The 24,169-nt window shown below is 53.8% G+C and overlaps 10 protein-coding genes across 10 annotated transcripts; 6 read left to right on the forward strand and 4 right to left on the reverse strand.

The window, feature by feature from the left end:
- Nucleotides 1-436: 436 nt before the first annotated feature.
- L969DRAFT_49617 (uncharacterized protein) lies at nt 437-1,103 on the reverse strand (the record flags this gene model as incomplete). The annotated part of the gene is made up of 2 exons (XM_014712714.1): nt 437-1,004; nt 1,063-1,103. 2 exons carry the CDS (start codon nt 1,101-1,103, stop codon nt 437-439), a joined length of 609 nt encoding a protein of 202 aa, XP_014568200.1.
- A 1,209-nt stretch (nt 1,104-2,312) lies between these two features.
- L969DRAFT_87595 (uncharacterized protein) lies at nt 2,313-4,751 on the forward strand. The gene is made up of 9 exons (XM_014712715.1): nt 2,313-2,461; nt 2,515-2,549; nt 2,602-2,870; nt 2,929-3,104; nt 3,153-3,471; nt 3,519-3,915; nt 3,963-4,020; nt 4,076-4,138; nt 4,196-4,751. The coding sequence occupies exons 1-9, from the start codon at nt 2,407-2,409 to the stop codon at nt 4,411-4,413; spliced, it is 1,590 nt and encodes a 529-aa protein (XP_014568201.1). The 5' UTR covers nt 2,313-2,406; the 3' UTR covers nt 4,414-4,751.
- Nucleotides 4,752-4,923: 172 nt separating this feature from the next.
- Nucleotides 4,924-7,473, forward strand: L969DRAFT_103532 (glycosyltransferase family 18 protein). The gene is made up of 3 exons (XM_014712716.1): nt 4,924-6,393; nt 6,443-6,580; nt 6,631-7,473. The coding sequence occupies exons 1-3, from the start codon at nt 5,177-5,179 to the stop codon at nt 7,391-7,393; spliced, it is 2,118 nt and encodes a 705-aa protein (XP_014568202.1). The 5' UTR covers nt 4,924-5,176; the 3' UTR covers nt 7,394-7,473.
- On the forward strand, nt 7,431-11,684 carry L969DRAFT_62469 (uncharacterized protein; the record flags this gene model as incomplete). Its single annotated transcript, XM_014712717.1, has 14 exons — nt 7,431-7,566; nt 7,617-7,876; nt 7,930-8,327; nt 8,386-8,954; nt 9,005-9,111; nt 9,167-9,610; nt 9,686-9,788; nt 9,846-9,910; nt 9,968-10,044; nt 10,103-10,131; nt 10,193-10,274; nt 10,334-10,428; nt 10,487-11,109; nt 11,165-11,684. 14 exons carry the CDS (start codon nt 7,431-7,433, stop codon nt 11,615-11,617), a joined length of 3,441 nt encoding a protein of 1,146 aa, XP_014568203.1. The 3' UTR covers nt 11,618-11,684.
- On the reverse strand, nt 11,666-15,407 carry L969DRAFT_94689 (glycoside hydrolase family 16 protein; the record flags this gene model as incomplete). The annotated part of the gene is made up of 13 exons (XM_014712718.1): nt 11,666-11,724; nt 11,776-12,545; nt 12,648-12,759; nt 12,817-13,155; nt 13,211-13,591; nt 13,644-13,687; nt 13,841-13,941; nt 14,454-14,567; nt 14,615-14,660; nt 14,719-14,846; nt 14,894-15,054; nt 15,137-15,217; nt 15,275-15,407. The coding sequence occupies 13 exons, from the start codon at nt 15,405-15,407 to the stop codon at nt 11,666-11,668; spliced, it is 2,469 nt and encodes an 822-aa protein (XP_014568204.1).
- Nucleotides 15,408-16,375: 968 nt separating this feature from the next.
- Nucleotides 16,376-16,980, forward strand: L969DRAFT_48554 (uncharacterized protein; the record flags this gene model as incomplete). Its single annotated transcript, XM_014712719.1, has 4 exons — nt 16,376-16,505; nt 16,563-16,643; nt 16,728-16,897; nt 16,945-16,980. The coding sequence occupies 4 exons, from the start codon at nt 16,376-16,378 to the stop codon at nt 16,978-16,980; spliced, it is 417 nt and encodes a 138-aa protein (XP_014568205.1).
- A 293-nt stretch (nt 16,981-17,273) lies between these two features.
- L969DRAFT_87609 (uncharacterized protein) lies at nt 17,274-19,035 on the reverse strand. Its single transcript, XM_014712720.1, has 5 exons — nt 18,331-19,035; nt 18,266-18,276; nt 18,060-18,215; nt 17,869-18,002; nt 17,274-17,817 (listed from the first exon to the last, which is right to left on the reverse strand). Exons 1-5 carry the CDS (start codon nt 19,004-19,006, stop codon nt 17,739-17,741), a joined length of 1,056 nt encoding a protein of 351 aa, XP_014568206.1. The 5' UTR covers nt 19,007-19,035; the 3' UTR covers nt 17,274-17,738.
- Nucleotides 19,036-20,230: 1,195 nt separating this feature from the next.
- On the forward strand, nt 20,231-21,390 carry L969DRAFT_623136 (uncharacterized protein; the record flags this gene model as incomplete). Its single annotated transcript, XM_014712721.1, has 2 exons — nt 20,231-20,569; nt 20,626-21,390. The coding sequence occupies 2 exons, from the start codon at nt 20,231-20,233 to the stop codon at nt 21,067-21,069; spliced, it is 783 nt and encodes a 260-aa protein (XP_014568207.1). The 3' UTR covers nt 21,070-21,390.
- Nucleotides 20,896-21,785, reverse strand: L969DRAFT_623154 (uncharacterized protein; the record flags this gene model as incomplete). The annotated part of the gene is made up of 2 exons (XM_014712722.1): nt 20,896-21,498; nt 21,549-21,785. 2 exons carry the CDS (start codon nt 21,783-21,785, stop codon nt 21,163-21,165), a joined length of 573 nt encoding a protein of 190 aa, XP_014568208.1. The 3' UTR covers nt 20,896-21,162.
- Nucleotides 21,786-21,958: 173 nt separating this feature from the next.
- On the forward strand, nt 21,959-23,944 carry L969DRAFT_49206 (uncharacterized protein; the record flags this gene model as incomplete). Its single annotated transcript, XM_014712723.1, has 6 exons — nt 21,959-22,082; nt 22,144-22,322; nt 22,376-22,992; nt 23,102-23,212; nt 23,350-23,642; nt 23,694-23,944. 6 exons carry the CDS (start codon nt 21,959-21,961, stop codon nt 23,942-23,944), a joined length of 1,575 nt encoding a protein of 524 aa, XP_014568209.1.
- Between the last annotated feature and the right edge of the window lie 225 nt (nt 23,945-24,169).

Here is a 24,169-nt window from a genome sequence, read left to right on the forward strand (position 1 = left end):
GCAGACGCCGTGATGCTATCAGATTTCCCCTCCGTCCTCGATAAAGTTTGATTCGATGGCGCCCTTCCTAGCTTGCCGACTTCAGCTTCCCATGAACATCATTCACTTCCACGAAGCTCATCAGTCCTTCCCCAAAGTAAACAGCTGACAAGTGGACACGCTATACTTGCTGCTATATGATTGCAAAATTTCTGTACTTGACTCCTTCAGACAATCTCGCGTAACTGGAACATGGATCTCGGCACGGCGATGTCGACCTGATCGTGCAATCTTCCAGCTCATGACGCTTACGCTTTGCGTCTGCTGACTGACCACGCGCCGCGTCGACTGTCACGGCACTCACCCGCTCACTTAGTCTCTGTGGATGATCATGTAAAGATTGCATTCGCGAGACTCTTTGATCGGATCACTACTGCGCTCGGCCCGAGCCGCACACCTAGCCGCGAATGGCAGACTCAGCAAGCTGATCGACCATCCTGCTGTCCGTTGCCACCTCTCGATACTTGGCGCCGCAGATGAAGTGAGCAGCCAGCGAGGGGCCTTGATCAGAATGCTCGAGCTCTTTGAAGATGTTATGAAGAGCAGTCAGAACGGCGCGGGACTCGCTGAAAAGCGTCCACGACACCGTGGGTGCTTTCAATTCACCATCGAGAACGATCGTGAGCGTTTTGAGTACAGCTTTGAGCTCGGCGACATCGATATTGGTTTCTTTGGGTTCGGATAGACTGCCTCCGTGGTACGTTTCCTTGCCCGCATCGTCGATGTAGTTGATAGCGATGCCACTACCGACGAAAGGTCCGCCGCCTCTTGCGCTCGTCGAGACGATGTGCATGCCAGGTCCGAGACTGTTGAGGATCTGCTCTTGAACCTCGTTGACGAGCCAGGCATGCTGCCGAGTGATCTTGGCCAACGGTTCCTGTGGCCACGAGATCGATTGCATCACAGGCAGCTGAGTGCCTCTGGGCATCCCTTCGGCCTTGGCAATCGCTGTACGCAAGCTTGCTCTATCAATCACCGCAGATCGGGTCAGCACGCTATCGTGAGGCAGCTGGGTGGACTGACGCAAAGGCAGAGATAACATTGAGAGCTTCGGCTTGACCCATGTTGTACTTCGTGACTTGCGTGAGGGTTGGATGACGATGAAAGAATGGACGATCCACGCTGCTTGAATTTGATTTCTGGTGGTGACTGGTGTATAAGTCCGGCGAGGAGCTGAGGTAGAACGGTTCGAACGAGACCGCGTCCGCTGAGCGAGCACGCGTCGGAGGCGCACTCGAAGCCGTCTTTGTCGATGCGAGAGCGCCTACTCGATCGCACACGGGCTGGTTTCCGGCATGTGCGAATCGCAGTGAGCTTGACATGGTATGTGTTGATACCTACGCCTGCCAAGTGAATTTTTAAAGAGTGTAGACTCGTGAAGGCAGTGCATACTGTGTTTCTATGCTGCTGGACCTCTCACACTGCCAGAGCGAATCGCATGCTGACCCAGGTGACTCACATCGCGTCCGAATACGTCTGAGCTGACCGAGACCAGACAACGATGACTGACCGAGTTTGCTAGACTTGTCATGACAGCTTCGATGGGCTTATGCTGACGCCAGAGAGAGATTGATGGAATGCACCATCGTCGTGCTTCTGATGGCAACAGCTTGCAAGCGGTGACATATCGACGTGACAGTATGCTGAAGCAGTCAATGACTAGACTAGCGTCGGTAGTCTTTGCGATAAGGCGAACCAGGAGATGCGGCAGCCGAGCGGCACATGACGGCTTGCGAGCTGCACACTTCGATGAAGTACTGTAGCATAGAGCACGAATCCCGATGACACCAGCACGAAGCCTTGCCTATTTGCAAACGAGTGGGATGCAAACGTTGGCTTTTGGTTTGACAAGGCTGCGATGGCCGACTTGTTTGCGCCTATCGCCGTATACGCACAGGGCAACTTTGCTTTCCAGAGAGATCATACTGTCTGACTGCATAGTATGTGCTACTTTCGAGTGCACTGACTAGGTCGCTCCTGACAGTCGTGAGATCGATACGTCGGAGACTGCTAGACATCATAGACAAAGAGAGCTTGAGGACTCAGATCTTAAACTTGAGCCTCAGACAATCGTGTTGTGTGGACAATGCGATCAAGTGTATCATCGGATCCAAGCCAGGCAAGTAGAGGATGGGGCGACGCGCATCGCGGCACGGACAGGGTTGCGAGTGAGGCCTCGAGCGTCGGTTCGCCGTCGACACGTGTTTGCCATCAATGCTGTCCCTACACGCGTCACATGATATCCGAATTTGGCAGATGCATGTGCTTCCTGCCCCGGCCGGACTTGAAGCTCGGTGCCACTTTGCTCAGTGTAGCTCCATCCCATTCGACGTACGGTCTTCCAGGCAGATGATCGACCAACCGAAGATGATCACGCCACTCGGCATAGTGCTCGCGCTGATATCCTCAATGGCAGGCTTTCGTGCGGACTTTACTTGCGCTCGATAGTCTGTGCTAATGTTTGCAGCCCTTCAGTATTCGGGTATGACACAGGCCAGATCTCGGACATCGTCAGTGCCTCCTTGCGATCATCTATGGACATCTTTAAAATTATGCACGCAGCTCGTGATGCGAGATTTCCTAGAGCGCTTTGGGGAAACCAACACGTCGGGCGGTGTTCAGTTCTCGAACGTCCGGGAAGGCCTGATCGTCGGCATGCTATCGATTGGTTCAGGACTAGGCGCGCTATCACAAGCGCCGTTCTCCGACCGACTGGGCCGTCGGAAGGCCATGATGATCTTTTTATCGGTCTTCATGGTTGGAGTACTCATACAAGTACTCAGCTATAGCAGCTGGGTCCAGCTCATGATTGGGCGCTTCATTGCTGGCATGTAGGTGTTCTCAAGCATACACAGCGACGAAGGCCTGAAGTCCGGGACATGCGTGCAGTGGCGTCGGCGGCATGAGTGCTATAGCACCTCTTTACGTAGCCGAGACCGCGCACAAGCAGCTTCGTGGCACGCTCGTGGCAATGTTCCAGCTTTTCGTCACACTGGGTATCTTGATCGCCTACTGCATCTGCATAGGGACTCGCGACATAGCCGGCGCAGGATCATGGCGAACACGTCAGTACCAAGCAAGCCGAATGCAGACGTGCTGACACATCCATGCAGCTATCGCAATCGGCTTTCTTCCGCCCATCGTGATGATGGCAGGAGTTATCTTCATCCTCCCAGAATCTCCGCGTTGGCTTATGGCCCACGATCGTTCTCAAGAAGCTGCTCAAGCAGTCGCAAGAATTGCAGTCATGCCTGCAGACTCTCCGTATGTTCTAAGAGAGGTCGAAAGCATCGCAAGCGCAGCACGTGCAGAAAAGATGCGCAGCAAAGCGACATGGTCTGATGCATTTCGACCGGCCGGCAAAACTCGCTACCGCACATTATTGTTGATATTTTTGCAAGTAGCACAGCAGGCAACCGGCGCCAATTATTTGTGCGCTTCCTCGTTGCTCTGAGACTGGCGGCTCATTGATTATGTAGCTTCTACTATGGTGCTACGGTACTTCAGAGCGTCGGAATCTCAGATTCCTTCGTCACGCAGCTGATACTTGGCGGCATCAATTTCGTTTGCACCCTCTTCGTTGGCCTGGTTGTGGTCAGAATCCTCAATCGTCGCACGGTCTTGATAGTCGGCGCGCTATGGCAGAGCGGGTGGCTTTTCATCTTTTCGGCAGTTGGTACTGCCAAGGACCCAACCACGAACAAGGCGGCCGGCAATGTGATGGTGGTGGCGAGCGCGTTGTTCATCTTGGGCTTCGCATCTACGTGGGGTGTGTCCATCTGGGTAGCGGTCGCCGAAACACCGTCGACTCGCTTCAGAGCAAAGAGTGGCGCGCTGGCTACAGGATCGAACTGGATCAGCAATTTTGTTCTTGCTGTCAGTGCTCATTGATACTTTTTGCTCGTGCTGACTGCCGTAATCAGTTTGCGACGCCTTTTGCCAACGAGGCGATATCCTTTTCCTATGGCTTTGTCTTTGCAGGCAAGCGCTTGCCAGGAACCTTGTGTGCTATGCTGAAAGGCATGCTTGATTTCAGGGTGCAATCTGTTCGCAGCAATCGTCGTCTATTTCACTTTGTATGAATCAAAAGATCTGACAGGTCAGTTCGGGGGCTTTTCAGTGGTCGCTGTGCTGATAGCCTCCTCTCGCTGCGCAGTCGAGGCCATCGACATGATGTATAATGATCCCGCAGTCAAGCCATGGACTAGCTCAAAATGGGTCCCACCTGGTTATGAATCTCGTCTCGACATAAAGCAACAAGCGGAAGCTGCCGAGCTCGGCAAGCCTACTGCAACTGAACATCAAATCGAGAAAAGCTCTCTGGAAGATTCGAACACAAATTCTGATGGCCAGATTCGTAGCAAAAATGCGTAGCGACACGGACGCACGATTGATCACGCTCGATATGCTGTGCTCATACCGCAACAAGGATACGTCACTAATCAACATGTCGAGCATACCGATTTTCTGTGTCAAAATGTTGTCAATTTACTTCCCATTGACTATGTTGTCTGAGCCGTGCTGCATTTGCGCCAGTTGCAGCAGAGCACTCACCAGCGCCACTGTTGCGCCTCTCTGGTGGCCGCTACGCCACTTCCACTCGTGCAGCGACATGCATACGCCACTTCAAAATGCTCTTCGGCTACTTTTGTATGATGCGGATGCCGCGATCTGATGTCTATGTGAATGAGGCTGACTTGACAGAGCAGCTGATACAATATGGGATGGTAAGATAGATTTCAAAGGTCTTGGTGCGGTCAGCACAGTCTTGCAATGCATCGTGATCTGCGCTCACGCTGCGACGCGCCGGAGGCCTTGCAACATTTGACGGTCCTTGATGAAGGGAGGCTCGATCGCGCCTCCTAATTTGGCCAAGTCAAGCGGCGGAGAGGGCCGCTCCGCCGCCTTTCCGCACTGCTGGTTCAGCGAGCTGAGCCGAAGAGATACAGGCGCTGCGCTGATCGAAGTCGGCATTTGTGAAACCGATCCAGACGAGCGGTATATGTGACATTTCGGTGGAAAAGCTAACGCTCTTCAACCGCAACGCCTTGCCATTAAGACGGTAGCATAGACTGGCTCTGTTCAATTGAAGAGCGCGGAAGCGACGGGACCGAAGATCCAACAAAGGGCAGCCATCATGGAGCGCAAGAAGTCAGACGACGATGCGTCTCAGCATACGAGACTCAAATCTCACGATAGCGGCCCTTTGTCGCCCAGACGGAACGCCGGCTTCCTCAACGCTTTGCTAGCGAGACCTTCCTACGACTCGCGCATACCTTTGCTGGCTGTCACCACGGAGCCAGAGGCGGCTATCGACTCGCAGAGCTCATTGACGACGGCCGTTGACAGACGCGAATCAAGACCATCAAGCGACGGATCAGTTGGCAAGCGTGCATCTTTCGGTAGCGCGAGCACACCACCTCGTGCGAGGTTGGAGCTCGACAGAGACGCAGACTCGCTGGCATCAAAGCCAATACGATATGATACGTACCAGCGATCCTCGGTGACCGGTCTGCCCTACTCGCCAACCGCACGCCTCTTTGGCAGTGTGGCCAGCAGCACTGCTTCTCAGAGCTGGCTATCACGAAAGATGAGACGACGTCAATTCGCCCTCTCTGCAGCCATTATCACTCTAGCTGCACTCATATATCTCTCTATAGCCCACAATGGCGACCACGCTACTTTCAATCGTTCCATGCGAGCTAGCGACAATTCTACAGGCTGGTCAGACAGCGACTCTATCTGGGACCGATTGAGGAATCCGACAGATCTGCTGAAATCGCTGCCGCATCCTTGGGCTGACACACAAGAGACCGATCCGTCCAAGAGCTGGTCCATCGATTCTATGCTCGGCAAGGTCAACGATCTGCACTTGCCGAGCCTGTCAGAATGGTCAGGCCAGCGTACAAGCACGCCTGTAGAGCAAGTCGAGCCGCAAGAAGTGCAAGTCGGACAGAAAGAAGCACAAGTCGAGCTACAGCCAGATCAACCTGCATGGGATTACGCAGAAGAAATATTTGCTCCACCAAAGCTTCTCAATGCGACTAGTGGAGAACGAGCGAGTGAGCCAGAATGGCACACACGAAGGAGGAGAACGCTAGCCATGGCCGCCTATTGTCGGCGGAATCCCCAAGCAAAGTGTCCAGAGAGGATGAGTCAGGTCGTTCTGATAGGCGTCGGACGATTCAAATGGGCGCTCGACGGCACCTTCGATAAGCCGTCGCCCTTTGCCAACGGCGAAGCAATTTTGGCAATGTCATTCCTGTATGGCCTCGATAAGAGAGAATATCCCTACATCTATGTCGAAGACAATTACCCGAGGACAGAGCGCGATGTCGTCTTGCTCATCTCAAGGTATGTTGCTTTCGGCTCTGCAATAGCATGCACTGACGGTGCGGACCAGACTGTATGCTGAGCTGCAAGAAAGCGTCAAGATGGTCATATTAGACTATATCACCGAGCCAATGTGCCTCGACGATTCGACTTGCATCCGATCAGACGTCTTTCCTACTGGCATGCCCCGATGGAAGATCTTTGTCTGGTAGGCACACAAGCTAGCTGCTCAGCGCACAAGTGCTCACGCGGTGACAGGGATGCAATGGCAAATATTATGAACTATGAAGACAGGTCTCGCGCAGATTGGCACATCACAGCGGTACCGTCTTCAAAGACTGTCATTGGGACTTTCCTCGGTATCACGATTTCTACCGAATGCTCAAAGTTTCAAATCGTGCCTTCAGACCAACGCAACCATTCAGCCTATGTCCTGGGCAAACAACGAGACTTCTTTGCAAAATCGTCTCTAGCATGGACAGCGGAAGACCTTGCCGAGCTCAAGAATGCAACCGGACTGGATCTGATAGCGGGAGTGAAACAGCCGAAAGATGAGAATGACTACGTCTTGCCGGATGCGATCCGGAACATAGGTGCTGCTTCTCGAGACGACTTTATCACTCGAATTGGATCTGCCAAAGTCATGCTTGGTGTCGGGCTACCCACAGATAGTCCATCGCCTTTCGAAGCGCTCTGCATGGGCACGCCGGTGGTCTTTCCGGTGCGAAAGATCAACGGATGGCAGGGCGACGAATGGGATGGCGATCTCACCCATTTCAACCCGCAATCGAAGCTCCTGGCTGATAGTGTAGCGGGAGAACCTCACGTCTATCATGTCGTCAGAGGAGATCGAGCAGGATTGATCAAGGCGGTCCAGAAAGCAATCAGTACGCCCATCGATCCCTACTTGGCGCCAGTCCTCTCAGACGAAAAATACCTCGAGCGGTTCGACGGCTTCATGTCGAAAGACTGGTATCAAGCTCATCTAGACATTCAAGAATTTTCTGTTGAGACTCAGTAATACACTCTGTCATCATGTTGTAATCCCAGCACAATGCATGCGAGCACCGGCAGCTGGCAGGAGGAGGAGCAAGCTCGCGCCAGTCGCGTCACGCTTGTTCGTCTTTTGTACGCCGTCGATGACAGTGACCAAGCGGAAGCATGCTTCTCGCACGAATGAGGAGCAGCCGAAAGGTGTGCTCGATAGCTACCTGCAGCAACTTCAGGCTAACGCTGGCGTGCAGTTGCCGACTCTGGCATCCAGTACACCTGCGATGCCTGTTCTGCCGATATATCCCACACTGTCCGCATACGATGTGCTCACATGCAGCCTGCACCTCCATTGAGCGGCGGGTCATCACCTGGCAAGTCGACAAAGGCGAAAGGAAAGGACAAGCAAGAGAACCTGGTGCCGACTTGTGAAGACTTTGATCTGTGTGGGAGTTGTTTCTGCTCAGGCGCAGAAGTAGCCAGGCACAAGCGATGGCACGACTATCGCATCGTCGTCAGTCGGCATACAAGCTTGATGGACACGGCTGGCTGATCAGGGATGAACAGGAACAACATGCCACACCCATCTTTGTCGAGGATTGGGGAGCAGACGAAGAGCTACTCCTCATTGACGCTGCTCAGACCTACGGCATCGGCAACTGGTCATCCATTGCAGATCACATCGGCTCTTACAGAACAGTATCAGAAGTCAGACAACACTATTTGGACACTTATATTAATTCACCCAAGTATCCACTTCCCGTCGTCTCTAGCGGTCTCAAAGCTTGGCAAGCCCGTATCAAAGCGAGCACGAATGCGGAAGACTCGTTCCAGTCGAGAAAAAGGAGGAGGTTGGAAGAAGCGCAGAAGAGGGGACCCGAGCCGCCAATGCCCAAACCACTTGCCAGTGGACCGAGCTGCCATGAAGTAGGCGGCTTCATGCCAGGGCGTCTTGAATTCGAACAGTCGGTCGTCACTCTGCGGTGGTATGCTCGCATGCTGACGCAGTCGCGCATCTTACAGTGAATGGGAGAACGATGCAGAGACGCTAATCAAAGATATGGAATTCGGTCTCGTCATGAAATATGGAGGCGATTCTCAGCCGACCCGTCTGCCGAACGACCCCGACCCTGCCGAAGAGCCAGAAGTACAAGCAGAAGCGGAGCAGAAAGAGAAAGATCGCAAGGAACAGCAAAAAGCGAGACCTCAAGCTGTCAAGTCTTCCCGCACGGCCGTCAATGGCGTGGCGACAAAATCGGTACCGGAATCAGCCGAGAACGAGGCCAGCCAGCCTGCTGAAGCCGATACGAGTCTGAAAGAAGAAGACAAGACGGAGGATGAGCCGCTGAGGATGGAGGACGACGATGACCTGGAGCTCAAGCTGGCTATCTTAGACATGTACAACGAGCGCTACGACAGGCGACTTGACCTCAAAAGCTTCGTGCTCGATCGAAATCTGATAGACTACAGGAAAATCACTGCATGGGAGAAGAAGAAGACGAAAGAAGAGAGAGATATGATCAATCGCGTCAAAGTCTTTGCTCGTGTCTCTACGCCCGAAGATCACCAAGCTTTCCTCGAAGGCTTGCTCTGTGCGTCCCGACTGCCTCTAACGACCTCTTGACTGACCGATAGGGATCAGACGAGTCCGCGCTGCTGAAGAGGATAGCAGAGCTGCAGGAGTATCGAAGATCGGGTATCGTCACCTTTGCAGAAGCCGAAAGATTCGACAAGGATAAGGCTGCTCGCGTGCGTCATCTGTGCCCAGCTTGCTTATGGAAGCTGAGTGTGCAAGACGTTACAGATATCAGCAAGCAAGACGCCGATACAGTACCGTGATGCTGCCCTCATGCTCGATCGCGCCGCCGCTCGCCAGAAGCCTCACGCGAGGCAGAACGGCTTCACAGATGGCAAGGAAGGCACTGCTCGTCGTACGACAGGTTCCATCACTTTGGCCAATTCTACTTCGCTTCAGCTTCTGTCCGCCGAGGAACAACAATTCTGCGCCTCGCTCAGGATCCTGCCTCGACCTTTCCTCCTCGTCAAGCAAGCACTCGCGCAAGCGTGGATAAGCCGAGGTGGCAAGCTCTCGTTGGGCGAAGCACAGGCTCTCCTGCCGAGGATTGGGCTGGATAAGCTTGAGAGGATCTGGCAGTACGTCCTGACGCCAGCTCAAAGCTCGACAGTCACGACAGAGAGAGTCGATGCTGTCGTGGCAGAAGACGAGAAGCCTAGCTTGAATGATGTTGTCAAGACTGAGCCTAGCTAGCGATGTATTCTCGATGCCACCATCCTGTTTGCCACGCGTCACTCGCCTGCTCAGTTTGTGGCGCGCGTCGGTGAAGCAACGCCTGGCAACGACTTCAAGTCGATCGCTAGCAACAGGCTTGGGCTCAGCAGTCAAGAGACTCAGCCCATCATGAGCTGTTTGTTTCGTCCTCACCAGCTCCGTCGCACAAGCTGAAAGCAGTCCGGACGAGCAGTCCGGCTCCTGCACCTCGTCAGGCCGTTCATGTCGGTCCTGCCAGAAATATCATCACCCGATAGAGCGAGTCTTCATTTAGCACCTCACTCCACTTCATGCGCTCATGAGAGCCGCTCGCAGAAAGTACCGTTCAATCAGAAAGTAGGCTGGACGGCAATCACTCTCTTGATCTTTCTGGTTTGCAGCCAAATACCTCTGTAGGCTGCTCGTGCTTCTTAGCTGGTCAAGACAAGCTTGATGCGTCTCGTGCTGCAGCTATGGTATCGTCTCGTCAGACTCGTCAGGTCTGCGATGTCCCACTGTCGTCTGAGAGGTCGAGCTCATGGCGTCGCTATGACACGACAGATCCTCTCTTCTGGATGCGACAGATCCTTGCATCCAACAGAGGAACTCTCATGGAACTCGGTATCTCGCCCATCGTCACATCGTCGGTCTCTCCCAGTAGCAGACCGTGGGCGCGCGCTGAGGCTTTGCGTATACCGGCAGGGGAATGATCATGCAATTGCTCGCGGGTGCTAACCTCATCGAGGTCGACTTCTCCCTCAAAGAAGATCGTGCTCTCTTTGGCGGTGCTCAGAAATGTCAGTATCACGGACTATCAGGCTGGCCCAACATTGACGCGATGGAACGCGCGCACAGTGTTCGCTTTGCTGATCTCGTTCGGGCAAGCTATGGTCTACGTCTTGACGGGCTTGTACGGACAGCCGTCCGATCTCGGAGCGGGTGTCTGTCTCCTGCTCATCGTCCAACTCGTCGTCGCCGGTCTCATCGTCATCCTGCTCGACGAGCTGCTCCAGAAAGGCTACGGATTAGGCTCGGGCATCTCGCTCTTCATCGCGACCAACATCTGCGAAAGCATCGTCTGGAAAGCTTTCTCGCCTACTACTGTCAACACCGGCAGGGGACCCGAGTTTGAGGGCGCAATGATTGCTCTCTTCCATTTGCTGTTCACTTGGAACGACAAGACTCGTGCACTCAAAGAGGCCTTCTACCGTGACAGACTGCCTAACGTCATGAACATACTCGCAACCATCGTCGTTTTCGCTGCGGTCATCTACCTCCAAGGATTCAGGATCGAGATTCCCGTCAAATCGCAGAGATTCAGAGGTCAGAGGGGTACTTATCCCGTCAAGCTGTTCTACACGAGCAACATGCCCATCATGCTCGAATCGGCTCTCACGAGCAACGTCTTCATCGTGTCTCAGATGCTCTTCAATCGCTTCCCCACCAATCTGCTCGTTCGACTTCTCGGCGTCTGGGAGGTGAGCTCTGCAGGCTTACAATTCGGCATATGCTGACTGCTCGAGTGACTGTCAGCCTCTCGAAGACTCTTCGCAGCTATCGGCCGTGTCGGGTATCGCCTACTATATGTCGTCGCCTCACAACATCAAGGCAGCCCTTATCGATCCTATCCATACGGTCATCTACATCGCTTTCATGCTCACCGCTTGCGCACTCTTCTCAAAGACCTGGATAGAAGTTTCCGGTTCAGGTCCGAGAGACGTCGCTCGTCAGCTCAAGGATCAACAGATGGTCATGGCCGGTCACAGAGAAGGCAGCATGTACAAGGAGCTCAAGAGGGTCATCCCGACTGCGGCTGCTTTCGGTGGTGCAACAATTGGCGCTCTTTCGGTTGCGGCGGATATGATGGGTGCACTCGGATCGGGCACAGGTATTTTGCTTGCCGTAACGAGCATCTACAGCTACTACGAGATCGCTGTGAAGGAAGGTTCGGGAGCAGAGATGGCAGGGCTCGGCGAACTCATGTGATGCTACTCCAATGCAAACAATCAAAATGCATGGACGCTGCGTCGAGTACTAGCATGGTGCGACAAGTGAGTTGCGGGGAAAACTGTAGCCTGCTTGCTTCCATGTCGCTGCAGGTTCCATCAGCAACTGTGTCACAAGCAGACGAACGGCAGACAGACTAAGATTTGCGTTTGTGTAAGCGTTGAGATGCGACTGGATATAATGCGCTGTTGGATGGTCGTCTGGACTGCAGCCAATCTTCTCTTGGCCTGCCGGAGCGTATACACGGACATAATCAACAAGTAGGACTGCAGGAAACTCGAGAGCAGCGGTGTTAACATATTGGAAAGTCTCCGACATGCCGAGATTGATGACGATGGACATGGGTTCTTCTGATATGACACGCTGGGAGATATTCACGATCGGGCTAGGACCAATCGCACTTGAAGTGACTTGCCAAGTCGGAGTGCCGTCGGCCACCCAAGTGATGCTGCCTTGTGAACCAGGTGTATATTCGAAAGCAAACGTGCCGAACGCTTGACCGCTGTATGTATTCTGGTCGATTTCCGAGATTGCACTGATCGATTCTTGGTAGACTCCGCCATGGTAGGAGTTCACAACGGTAGCAGAGGCGTTCATGACTCGTACGCCTTCTGAGCTCCAATCATTGTTCGGATCAAAGGGAGCAATCTGCGCAGATTGGGATATTGAACCATACGATCTTCCTTCGCGAGTTGTTGTGAGTGCTTCGAGGACATCAATCTCGGGTGCGCCTCTTCCCTGACCGACATTGGGATGATCTTCTCCCGGGCATGTGCAAGCGGACAATCGCTGGCCTGGCAGGGAAGAGACTGAAGATCCGCCCGCTCCTGTCAAAGCGCCTGCAGGCCCACTGCCGTCAGGCAAAGTCTGATTAGGCAGCGTGCCAACATCGCAAGCGTTGTACGTGCTTCGCCGCAACCTTAGCACATCTACGATTGCTGACAGCTGCAACTCACTATGGCCACACGCCTGAGGGTACGGTCAGCTTTGCGGCAAGCATAATATGCACAGCGCACCGTCTGTTGTCGCGCCATATCCTGGCCGACCCAGCTGGCCCATCGTCCACACCCCCGGCCATAATCCAGAAACCTGTGGCTGCCCGGGCAGCGAGACCGACACCTCTACAAATTCACGCCGCTCTTCAGTATCTCTGAGCAAGGAAAAGAATGACGACACACCGATGTAGCCGCCTGTGAAGCAAAACTTGTTCCATGATTGCAGCATACCAGATCGATACTCCAACCCACCAGCGGGCGTGCGAGTCATTGTAATCCTGAGGTGACCATCTTTGGTTGTGACTGCGTCTGGATCGTAACGCTCCATGTCGCCTGTTGCGTGGTAGTAGAGCTCCACTGCTTCCCAGAAGGGATCATCGCCCGGCCAGAATGTTCGCCCATCCGTGTTAAACTCGTCACTGAAAATGAGATTGTAGGGACGACCATCGTAGCCAATACGATGCTGAGCAGTCTTTGGTGTATCCCGATCGATCAAATGATGTGAATATGGCAAAGACGGTACTGCAGCGCCCATACTCAGCTGCTATCAAGATCTAGCGCGCAGAGATTAGCCTGCCTTGGCCTGAAGCATTGACATTGCCGAGATTGAAGCCATAGGTAGGCGAGCCAGTACGCGTAAAGCCATCATATAGAGGATAGCCCAAAAACGTGAACAGCAAGCCAAGCAGCATGAGAATCAAAGCAGCAGCATTGGCATAGCCTCGCAGAGACCAGAGACGCGCAAGATTGTAGCGGTTGAGCGAGAAGAGACTGCTGCGCGACTTATCTGGCTCGAGTATTGCGTCGCGCTTGAGTTCTTCAAATCGGTGTACGAGCGATGGCGAACTGTCTTCTCGCGCGATTGGACTATCGATCGTGACGGTCATGCTCATATCTACTGCTGTCTCGGTTACTCGATGTGTCTCCGGCGCAAGAGATGAGAAGCGGCCATACGGACCTGTGAGTATGCATCAGCATGGTCTTGTGTTCAGCTATAACGAATCACCGACCATAGTCAGCCCCGAGCAAGCCTTTGACGACGCTCTGAGTGATGCTATAGCGCGAATGGGAACTCGAGCGCAAGTCTTGCTCTCCTATCGTCTGCAATGGCTCGCGCTGAGTATGACTGACGGAAGAGTAGCTGGCTCTCTGGGCAATTGGAGCTCTCCCGACGTGTAAGACTGGAAAATGATGATTCCTGATAGACGATCGGTTGATAGCTTCGAGTGTGATCTCGTCTCCATCGATGATCGGCGCGAGCAATATGACATCCTCCTCGCTCATTTGCTGCACATTTTGCATGCTGGGCTGGCTGGGACAGCGCAGAGAAACATCTTGCACCGATCAAGGCGTGCACAGACCGTCCGCAAGAGCTCGTCGAGCACGCACCGCCGGTCAGTCAATCTTATCAGACAAGAAAGATGGTATCCTAAATGACATGACATGGCGTTGGGTTTGACACGGATCATGATATAGCGCGTATCAATTACTGATCGGCGCCGCTTACTTTGACGTCGCCCTTGCGTGATCAGCGTTTGTAATCACGCGCTTGCGCGCGTTCCTAGATCTTGACTGGTCTCGTAGAGCTTGCACAAGGTGTCGTCTTGTCCTAGCAGAGAGAGCCTCCTCGGCATCGGACGACAAGGAAGACGCGTGACTGCCCATACACTCTGGACATACACAGATGTATCGCTTCTAGGCTGCTCACGCAACAATGCATTATCTATTTGCCACCTTTATTCCGTGGACGGCTCGCCTGGTGTCAGCTCAAAGTCTCCTCTACAGCTTACAAAGGCTGCAATGCATCAGTGAGCAACGACCTGTAAAAGTCGCAATGGCGTACGCTTGAACATGTCAATAGCCTTGACAGGGCATCCAGGTCTTTCCCAATAACACCACATTTCCAATTCGCCATGTTCGATGGTCACATGCCCCTTCGGCCTTGGATTAGCCTTGATGACAATCATAGCTGGATACGCACTGAAAGGGCCACAATGGTGGCAGTAATGTCGAGCGTAGCGTCGCAACTGCAGATCGTACAAATTGTCAGAGCATATGCAGCCACATCGAACGAAGTGCACGAACCAGCCCACTAGAGAGAGATGCTCAGACTGCAGCGCGATGGACAAAGGTACCTCTCTGATGCGAATAGTTGCGCTAGTGGATGTGGCTTCGGTCTGCCTTCCGTCTGGCTTCAAAGAGGGCGGATAAGACTGCGAGCCTGATTAAGTCTTAGCTCATCTCGAGGACTTCTACTGACGACGTCAATTTCCCAAGGGTATGACTTGTCGTCGGACCCTTCCATGCCGAAAGCGAGATACAAAGGAGACTGATCGATTCCGGTAGCAATGACATGAGCAGGCGGGATAGTTGCACTTTTGCTGATCGGACACAGAGCCTGTGTAAAGAGTTGAGAAACGACTCTCGCCATAGCGCGCGACCGACATTGACGGAGACTGCAGGATCGTTCAAGCTAGTGCTGTGAAAGGGCCAATAGACTTACGCTTGTATGACCAGTCCTTGACATCATGATCGGCTGGCATAGTGTAGCCGATATGTGGCTTCAATTGGCACGACGTTTCAGCTGATCAAACAAACGTCTGAGTGCGATTCATCGAAGCGCACAAAGACTATCACTGACGCTCGGGATTTCCGACTCCGGCAAGTCTACACGCAGGGTTGTGACCTGCCAGTTTATGAGGCTGACAAAACATCTTGAGCGAGCTCGTCAAATTCTCGACTTCTTCGTGCATGGCGTTGATGTAGATGTCCATTGTGAAGATAGTCCGGCAGCAACGAGACCATGCAAGTAGCTCAGGCGAGCTATCAAATCCGCCAAGCTCCACCGTCGCCCGGACGAGTGCACCCGAAGTCGATTGTTCGACGATCTCGATCGTTTCAGTGACTTGCTCATCGTCTTTCAGAACGCGACGATAACTCGGTTGGCCGGTCTCAAGCTCGAATATATATGGATTGGCAGAAGATCTCGAGAATTGCAAAGGCGGTAGTCGAGCGCTCGGCTGGCATTCGCTTGTGAACCATATGCCGATAGTGTACCGCTGGCTGTTCTTCAAAGGATCAAGACGAACGAGTTGCGCACGCTCGCTACGGCCCGCGTGTGCTAGTAGACTGCTGATGAGGAGGTACAGAGAGATGTTGCTGATGAGCATGGTAAGATCACGTCGCAATCCGGGCATCTTGCCACGCGCAAATGTCGCGATGTCTTCGCGCTGTCGTCAACAGGAAATGATCCCTTTCTCCGTCTCTTGGCTCCTGTCAGACTCCTTTTCCTGCGTTCGTAGCACTCGGGCCTACTCCAATGCGCATCTGTGTCATCATTCCATGGGTGCTCGCGGCTTATGCCAATGCCTTGCTCGTGCCAGGTACTGGCGATCTGCCTCGGCTACGACTCATCAGGCGCGATGTTACGTCCGGCGTGCAGACCTATCAGATCGGCATATGGCTCGATGCGATATGCAGACCAAGTGAATCTCGGGACCCTTTCAGGCTGTCGAGATCATCAGCAAACCCGTTCAAGTTTACGATGTTGGTAACCAAGAACGCTCGGAATCTGTGGTCTGCACGGGAACTTGGCGTGCACGACTTTGATGGTTCAGTCACCATCGATGAAGGCACAAATAGCGGCGTGGTATTGTCAGTTGGTATACTATTCAAGCAGCACGACGCCGTTCCTGCGCTCGCCAGTCTATTCAAATGCTGCACCGGCGTCCTGACGATGAAAATGTATATCAATGCCATCTCATCAGAAGTCGAGGATCTTAACGAAAGCAGGTTCACTATCTATTGCCAGCCCCACTTCCGCGCCGGTCGCAACCCGCTTTGTAGTCTTGCTGCCGTAGGTAATCCAGAAAGTGAGCCCTATGCCACGATATGCATTTGCCAGGCGCGCTAACGATGCCCGCCGGCAGCGATGACTGAATGCAAGACTCGAGCCAGTCATGATTTTGTCTTGCCAGGTGAAGAAGAAGAAAGAGTTTGGTCATTCAATCGTGAGCTCGCACGTCAGAAATCTGCTTTGCCTTGTTTGCTGACATGAAAGCAGTATCTGTCGCCGTAAGCTCGTGCCACACCAGCTCTCAACCCGCGTGTGATGTGTGTACTTGTACAGAGCCTCTGTACTGCCAGTCTAGATCCATCGCTTCCACCAATCGCAGTCAAAGCAGTCAGTACAGGCAGTCCGCCCGTTCGTCTCGATTTCGATATTGCCGCCGGCGGCGAAAACGAGCCATGGAAGATCAAGCTCGTGTGCTGCGTTAGCATGTCTATTCGCACTGGCTGACAAGATTTTAGCTGCGACCCCCATCCACCGATATTTATGCCGTGTAACAGAGTGCAGATAGCAACAGCGCCACTATTCGCCTGAATGGCATACCTCTCGTTCTTTCTCCACCTCCGTCATCCAGATTCATGCTCTGGACTGCGTGATGGCCAACCGACTCTGTATTAGTAGGGAGCTTGCACTGATTCTCGATGCAGCTGTTAAGCCACGCTCGATGTCAGACTGAAACTTGCTGCAATTTCTGTCAGCAGAAGTCAAGGCGCAAAGACAGTACTGAGGAGCGCTATAGGGCCACGTGACGGTCGAGGCGAAAGCTGTTCAGATGACATGCGAATCGTCGCTGCCGAACTGTCCTGCTAGCGCTATTTCTGAGCTCCGAATGAAGCGTACGTTCCTCAGGGATGATGTGTGTGCTTGCTTACTCTTGCTCCCAGCACATACCTTGTGCGAGAGTGACGTTCAACTTGTATCCGAAGACGCGGCTAGTGCGACAAGCTGATGCATGCAGCTTGTTTCAGCACACGCTGTAGCTTCGAAGCCTGCAAAGCGTAGCTCTATCTAGCTAGTACTGAGTGCCTCCTCTATCTGCTTCAAAGCAATGTAATCCGTCCTGCAGCGTGTTTGCTCTGCGAGATTGAATGTGTAAACTGGCGCCACGACAGAATGCAAGCGGTATGTCGGGATTACCTCGGAATGCGGATCTTTCTGCCGGATGACAATATTCTGCGGCGCCGCCGTACTTGCTCGGCCAGCAGTATATCTTGATCTCGTTGGATGTGACCGTCACATGACCCTGCGTTACGAATCAGATAGCTATCTTTGGCTTTGCTATACCTACCGAAACTGCGAGCACGAACAACTTTATACTGACTGTAACCTTGCAACTGGCATCAGCAGGTCAGCAAATGCTGCGATGACAGCAACACAAAGCTCGCCATCGTGCCCATCGATCGATATCCTCTTGATAAGGCTTGAAAAAGAGGAATCTGCCAAAGAGCTGCGCCGATGGACCTTCACGAGTCGAGCCCGTCTGGAGGAGCGTCGTAACGAGACCCTCTGGGCTCTCGGTCTGTTCAAGGTAGTTCAAGACCTGACTGGGAACTCGATCTGAAAGAACGAGACTCACCATTTCGATGGACCAAGTGTCCTTGCCGTAGTGTTCCGTGGGTCTTACGTGGACACCAAACTGTATGGGTATATTGTCGCTTCCATCGATCGGGCTAGGTCTTTGCGATTCGACCTCAATAGGCACAGCTGACCCTTTGCGTGCGGCGCATGAAGCCTGCTCGCTCTGAGCTCGAATGGACTGTCTTCAGTGTGTAATAGACTGACAGTCACATCCACTGCGGTGGTATCGTCAGCAGGCAGGTTCGAAGGATGCCGAAGAGATCGACTACCTTGATAAAGCCAGTATCTCGAAGCGTCATGGCCTGCGGGCATCGTATAGCCGAATTGAGGTAGCAGATCACAGCTAGTGACGTCTTTCGGGTACCGAAGTGCCGCGAGGTCACAGTTTGCCACCTGAACTTTTGCCTTGGGATCGGGCAGACAGTACACCTCAAGAGAGCTGTCGAGGAGCTCTACCTCTTCGTGAATGGCATTGATGTACAGCTTCAGCTGCAGAGCAGCCGAGCAACAGCTGAACCATCGCGTGAGCTGCGCGGTGCTGTAATCTCTGAGCTCGACTCTGATGACGATGACCACGCCGCTGGTCGAGCGCTCCACGACCTTCCACGTGCCCAGGAACTCATGGGGAACAAGTTCCTCTGCATTCCAGTCTTGTTGGCCTCGGTTGCGAAACACAACCAATTTGCTGATATAAGGATTAGCGGGTGACCTTTGCAGTTTGAACGGCAGTATGGTGCTCGGTCGGCACGTCGCATCGTACCAGACTCCGATTGTATAGCGCTGACGATCGAAAAATGGAACAGGGCCAGGTGCGCCTACCAGGCTTTTCTCCGAATTGATCAGAGATGTCGCTTGTCGTGTAGTATGCTGGCGCTGAGCGGGCAATGAGCTGCTGTGGACCAGAGAAGAGCAAAGAATGGAATAGATCAAGCGTGCGGAGCGCATCTGCGGAGGTCCGTCACGCTAGCGACGAGCTCGAGCAACCGATTCGACGCGTTCTGCTGGCGTGTGGCTCGAGGCTCCCTTCACGGCTCTTGCCACGGTCACAACAGGCCTGTCTGAGGTCTTCACACAAGCACGTCAGCTTCTCTAGATCCGAGCTGTCCGAGCTCTGGCTGCGATACCAAGGCGCAAACGTGCTCTGCTCCATCTCTGCACTTGTTCCGCAACGTCGTTTTGCAGTCATCCGCTTGTCCAGAAGCGCAATCTGACTTTGCGCTATGCGATAGATGTACGGTTCGAAGGCACATGCAAGCCAAGTTCAAATCTCGATGCGCTCCATCTTTCGCGCATCCGAGCCAATACATTCGAGATCAGGGTACTGCTCAGCCAGACAGATCAAACAGTATGGTGTGCATTTCCAGGAGAAGAGCCGGAGCGGCTGGTCCGGTCCCTCAAGACTCGCGAGTCTACAGCGAGCGGTGCAGTGGCAGGAACGCTCATAGAGGTTTGCTAGCTGGTAACAGATGCCAGCGAGCGCATATATCCGATGCTGCACGGCATCTCTGCACCTCTCGATCTACATGAATACCATCTCACAAGAGCGAAGAGCTCAGAAGGAGTCTCACGATGTATTGCTTGCCTGACGAAATGGCTCGTCTTGGCCCATCTTGTGATCTATCGATACTGGGCGACCCGCAAGGTACATGCTGCTTGAAGCAAGCTACGGTGTTGGAGTTGAGACACGCACACAGCTGTCACCGGGCGTAACAGTCGTTCACAGCTCGGCTATGTACAGTCCAGAGCCGATCGTGACTCACTGGAAGGATGCAGTGATCATCATGCAAATGCAAGCCACATCGGCCAGCGCAACGATCAAGATCAGCAAGTTGCCGCTCGTGCTGCCTGAGGACCAGGACGATTGGGAGAAAGGGAATGCTTGCTGCCGTGTTTCACTCGATGTTGAGATCGGCATCCTCGCACTCGCAGTGATCTGGCGCTAGTCTATTGAGAGCTGATCTAAAGAGGATTACAGGGTCATGCAAAGATACCGCGGACAGAAGTGAGGATGTACTGGTTAAGCTTCACTTGCCCGACGAGCGCGATCAGCACGAAAGTGATTACGGAATGCATGCCACGTCGACATACTTTTTTTCAAGTGTGTTCGAGAAGATTTGCTGACTGATCGTTCCTGTAACGACATTTTGCCTGTGACCTTACGCCTGTGAGATGAGCTACCACAATTCGCGAGGGCACTATGGCGGTGGCGGTGGAGGAGCGTCACACCTGGCGGCCATCTACGGCTCGGAACAAGACAAAGTGAACTGCTCGTTCTATCTCAAGATTGGAGCTTGTCGACACGGCGACCGCTGTTCTCGCAAGCACATCAAGCCCCACTTCTCGCAGACCATCGTCATCCAGAACATGTACCAGAACCCCAATCACGGAATGGATGCGGGGGCAAAGTCTGTCGATCAGCTTCAAGACGAATTCGACCAATTCTTTGAGGACGTCTACTGCGAGCTCGTCAAGTTTGGCCACTTGCTCGAGATGCACGTCTGTGACAACGTAAGCAATCTCGTCGATCATCACCGGTCGCGAGCTGAACGCTGGAACCGAGACAGGTGGGAGATCACCTGATTGGCAATGTGTACGCTCGATACGATTTTGAAGACGAAGCGCAGACGGCAATAGACACACTCAATACCCGCTGGTTCGCAGGCCGACCCCTCTTTGCAGAACTATCACCGGTCACCGACTTCAGAGAAGCGACCTGCAGACAAAACGATCTCGGTAATTGCGACAGAGGCGGTTTCTGCAATTTCCACCACCTGCGCAAACCGAGAGCGGCACTCGTGAAGGAGTTGGACGCCCAGCAACGAGTAGAGAGGCGAGTGAACCCTTCGCAGCGAGATATCGAGCGAGCGGAGGAGATGAAGATGTTTGCTACTCAGACGGGGACAGTGCCCAGTGCACCCAAGGCAGCTACCAATGGCGGCGACTATGACAGACGACGATCGGATTACAAGCGAGAAGCTTCGCCCGAACGGAGACATCGTGTATACTGATCCAACAACTGTTGCATCCCAATCCTTGCGTGGATTGACAGCCTCATGCATTTTATATGAACGAAAGAATGAATTTAGTTCGTCATCTCGGGCCTACAAGGCAGCGAGGACTGCCTTGGCGGTCGTCTTCTCCACGTTGGGAGCCTCGTCCTCGACAAAGACCTTTTCGATGGTGTCGTCGTTGGTGAGGAGGACGTAGCGCTTTGCACGCTCGCCGCCGAGCAGACCTGTGGCATCAAAGGTCAACCCGAGCGTGCGGGAGAATGCGCCGGTGTCGTCGGCGAGGAAGTTGAGCTTGTCAGCTCTGTTCGCTCCTGCCTTTAGCTTAGCGTCTTGTGCGAGAGAGCATGGGACGCACCCGAGCTTCTCCTTCCATGCGTTGGAAGCAAAGACGTCATTGATGGGCACGACATAGACACCCTTGATGCCCTGCACGTGCAGATCAGTCTCGCGCTCGGAGTAGGAGGGGGCAAGACGACCTTTTGGGTGATCTCAGAGTAAGCATCACTGAACTGGGGCACCATGTTCGAGCAGGGAGGCGTGAATGCGCCTGGAACGCCGAGGATGAGGTTGCGACCCTTGAGGCTGGCCAGCGAGAGCGTGTCATCCGGAGAGGTCTGCTTGAGCTGGATGTCCGGCAGCTTGGTGCCTACACCGGCTGGGTGGACTGCGCCGAGGGCTGCAGACTTGATCGTTGCTGGGATCGTGCTTGCCATCTTTGCTGACTGCTCGTTCGATAGGCTTCAAGTGAGGTCGGACAAGGGCGTCGACTGCCCTTGCCACACGCAACGGGTGTGCCCCGCTTCCACGTTTGCGTAAGTTCACGCCTGGCGCTGAGTCAAGCCGCGGCTTTCCCCGACTGGCGACGACGACGACGACGACGACGACGATGACGAGCCTGGGCGATGAGGCCTACACGCTCCTCAACGATCTCGTCAGCAGCTATGACAACTTGCCCTCTGAGATTGGCCATCTCATGGCGGAGATACGCGCAAAGTCAGATGACTACTCGGGTGGGTCAGCCTGGCGCAGCAGCCGTCCATCGAGGCTGATCCAGCTGGCTTTCAATCACAGCTTGTTCTATGAAGGCAAGACAGAGAGATGCAGCGATACAGAAATGGCACAAGCTGCACGGATTATCGATCGAGAACCCCAAGGAGGTTCTCCTGATCGAAAAGATCAACAAGAACTTGGGCGAGTGTCGTGTCATGGCAGATGACAAGATCAAACTGGCCGAGCGCGCGCTCCGTCTCGTAGGTCCACTCGCCACTCTGATCTGGCTGCGAGACTGACGATGATGAGCCAGGTTGACCGACATTTGGCCAAGATGAACGGCGAGATGACGCGACTGGCAGCCCAGAACCCTGCGCTACTCGCCCAGCCCAACCTGTACGGTGCAGCGGGTCTCTCGGCCGGACTACAGCCTGTCTTCTCGGGCGTGGAAGATATGCTCGCCAATGATGAGATGGGTTCCGTTCGATCTCACAAACGAAAGCACCATCACGCCAACGGCACCATCACCGTTCCCACCGTGCCTTCCATCGCCATGCCCAACTACAACAAGGACAAAGCTCGGTCACGTCTCTCACAGTCTTACGTCTCCCAGGGAGGGAACAACAAACGGGTGAAGTACAGGGAAGACGAATCGGCCCTGACGTCTGATGATCTGCTCGTGGACGATGTGGAAGAAGGAGGTGATGCGGGAGAGGATACGACGGAGTACTGTTTCTGCCATCGCACCAGTTTCGGCGATATGGTCGCTTGTGATAACGACGATTGCGAGTACGAATGGTTCCACTGGAGCTGTGTCGGCCTCAAGCAAGCTCCCGATCCGAGCAAGAAGTGGTACTGCCCTGCCTGTCGATCAGGTGGCGACCAGGCCTCTCGAGATCGGCGAGCTCAGAAAGCAAGGCAACGCTACTAGTCGCTCGCAGGCCTTGCTTCAGTCTTGGCTATCGATGTCTCTCATGTTCCAGTGGCGGATGTCCCAGCGGAGAGAGTGACAGCACCTACGCATGAGCTGCTGAAGAAGCTGTCACTATAGCGCAAGTCTCGTCACTTTCGAGCCTGTCGATGTCGATGGCTCTGCTCATCGCATGAGCAGAGGGCCACAGAGCTTGACGCGCCTGTCTCCGCACAGATTGTGCATGAGCATATGCTCAGACTGTGCACGAGTCTTTGTCATTTTCAATGCATATCGACTCTGAGACCTGCCTATCTCTTGGAGCGCGTTGATCAAGTAAGTTGAGCTCCCGGCGCGTCTCTGATTAATTTTGTCAGCGTTGCGCACGAAGCGTGGGTGAAGTTCGAGCGGGCAAGAGTCAAAGTGGCGGCTCACGTCGAGTCGACACACTATGACACACTGGCAGTGACACGGCAAGCTAGCCAAGCAGAGATCAGAAGCGCCTACTTGCGGCTCATACTGCAGCATCATCCTGACAAACTCGACCCGGACCGTCTTGACGACAACGACAAGAGCCGAGCAATTGTACAAGCTTTTGCTGTGCTGGGCAAGAGCGACAGTCGAGCTCAGTATGACAGAGAGTTGAGCATTGCTCAGAGCAAGATCAAAGGTCCGTTACTGCTCTCTGATGCGGTCAACATCTGACAGTGAACCTCAACAGGCAAGCAAAGCGCAAGAGCTGCAACGATCGATCTGGAAGAGATGGCCGAGCTCGAGATGGCGCGAGACGGCATGGAGGGGTACAGCTTTCCTTGTCGATGTGGTTCAGCTTTTGTCCTTTCGTCCCATCAGCTCACGGAAGCCATCACACGGTCGAGCGAGGGTACGGCCGCGAAGCACACCCTTGCTGTGCCTTGCCAAGGCTGTAGCCTTGTGATCGATGTCGAGTACTACGACGATGCCTTTGCCTGAACACGCGATCGGCTCTGTTGTCAGACCATCTCGTCTTTGCTAGAACACGAGATAGCTACATACCTGCAGCAGTACTCACCCGAGAGAGAACATATCAGCTAGTCTGTCGACCGAGACGGACACCTTTGTGATGGCCAGAACGCTTCGAGACAGCGCAAGTCTCGGGCAGCTCAACCGCTGCTCAGCGTGAGAACCTCTGCACGTCAGGCTCGCGTTCGGTTCTGA

Source organism: Mixia osmundae, assembly GCF_000708205.1.
Source record: "Mixia osmundae IAM 14324 unplaced genomic scaffold scaffold_5, whole genome shotgun sequence".
Classification (NCBI taxonomy): domain Eukaryota; kingdom Fungi; phylum Basidiomycota; class Mixiomycetes; order Mixiales; family Mixiaceae; genus Mixia; species Mixia osmundae.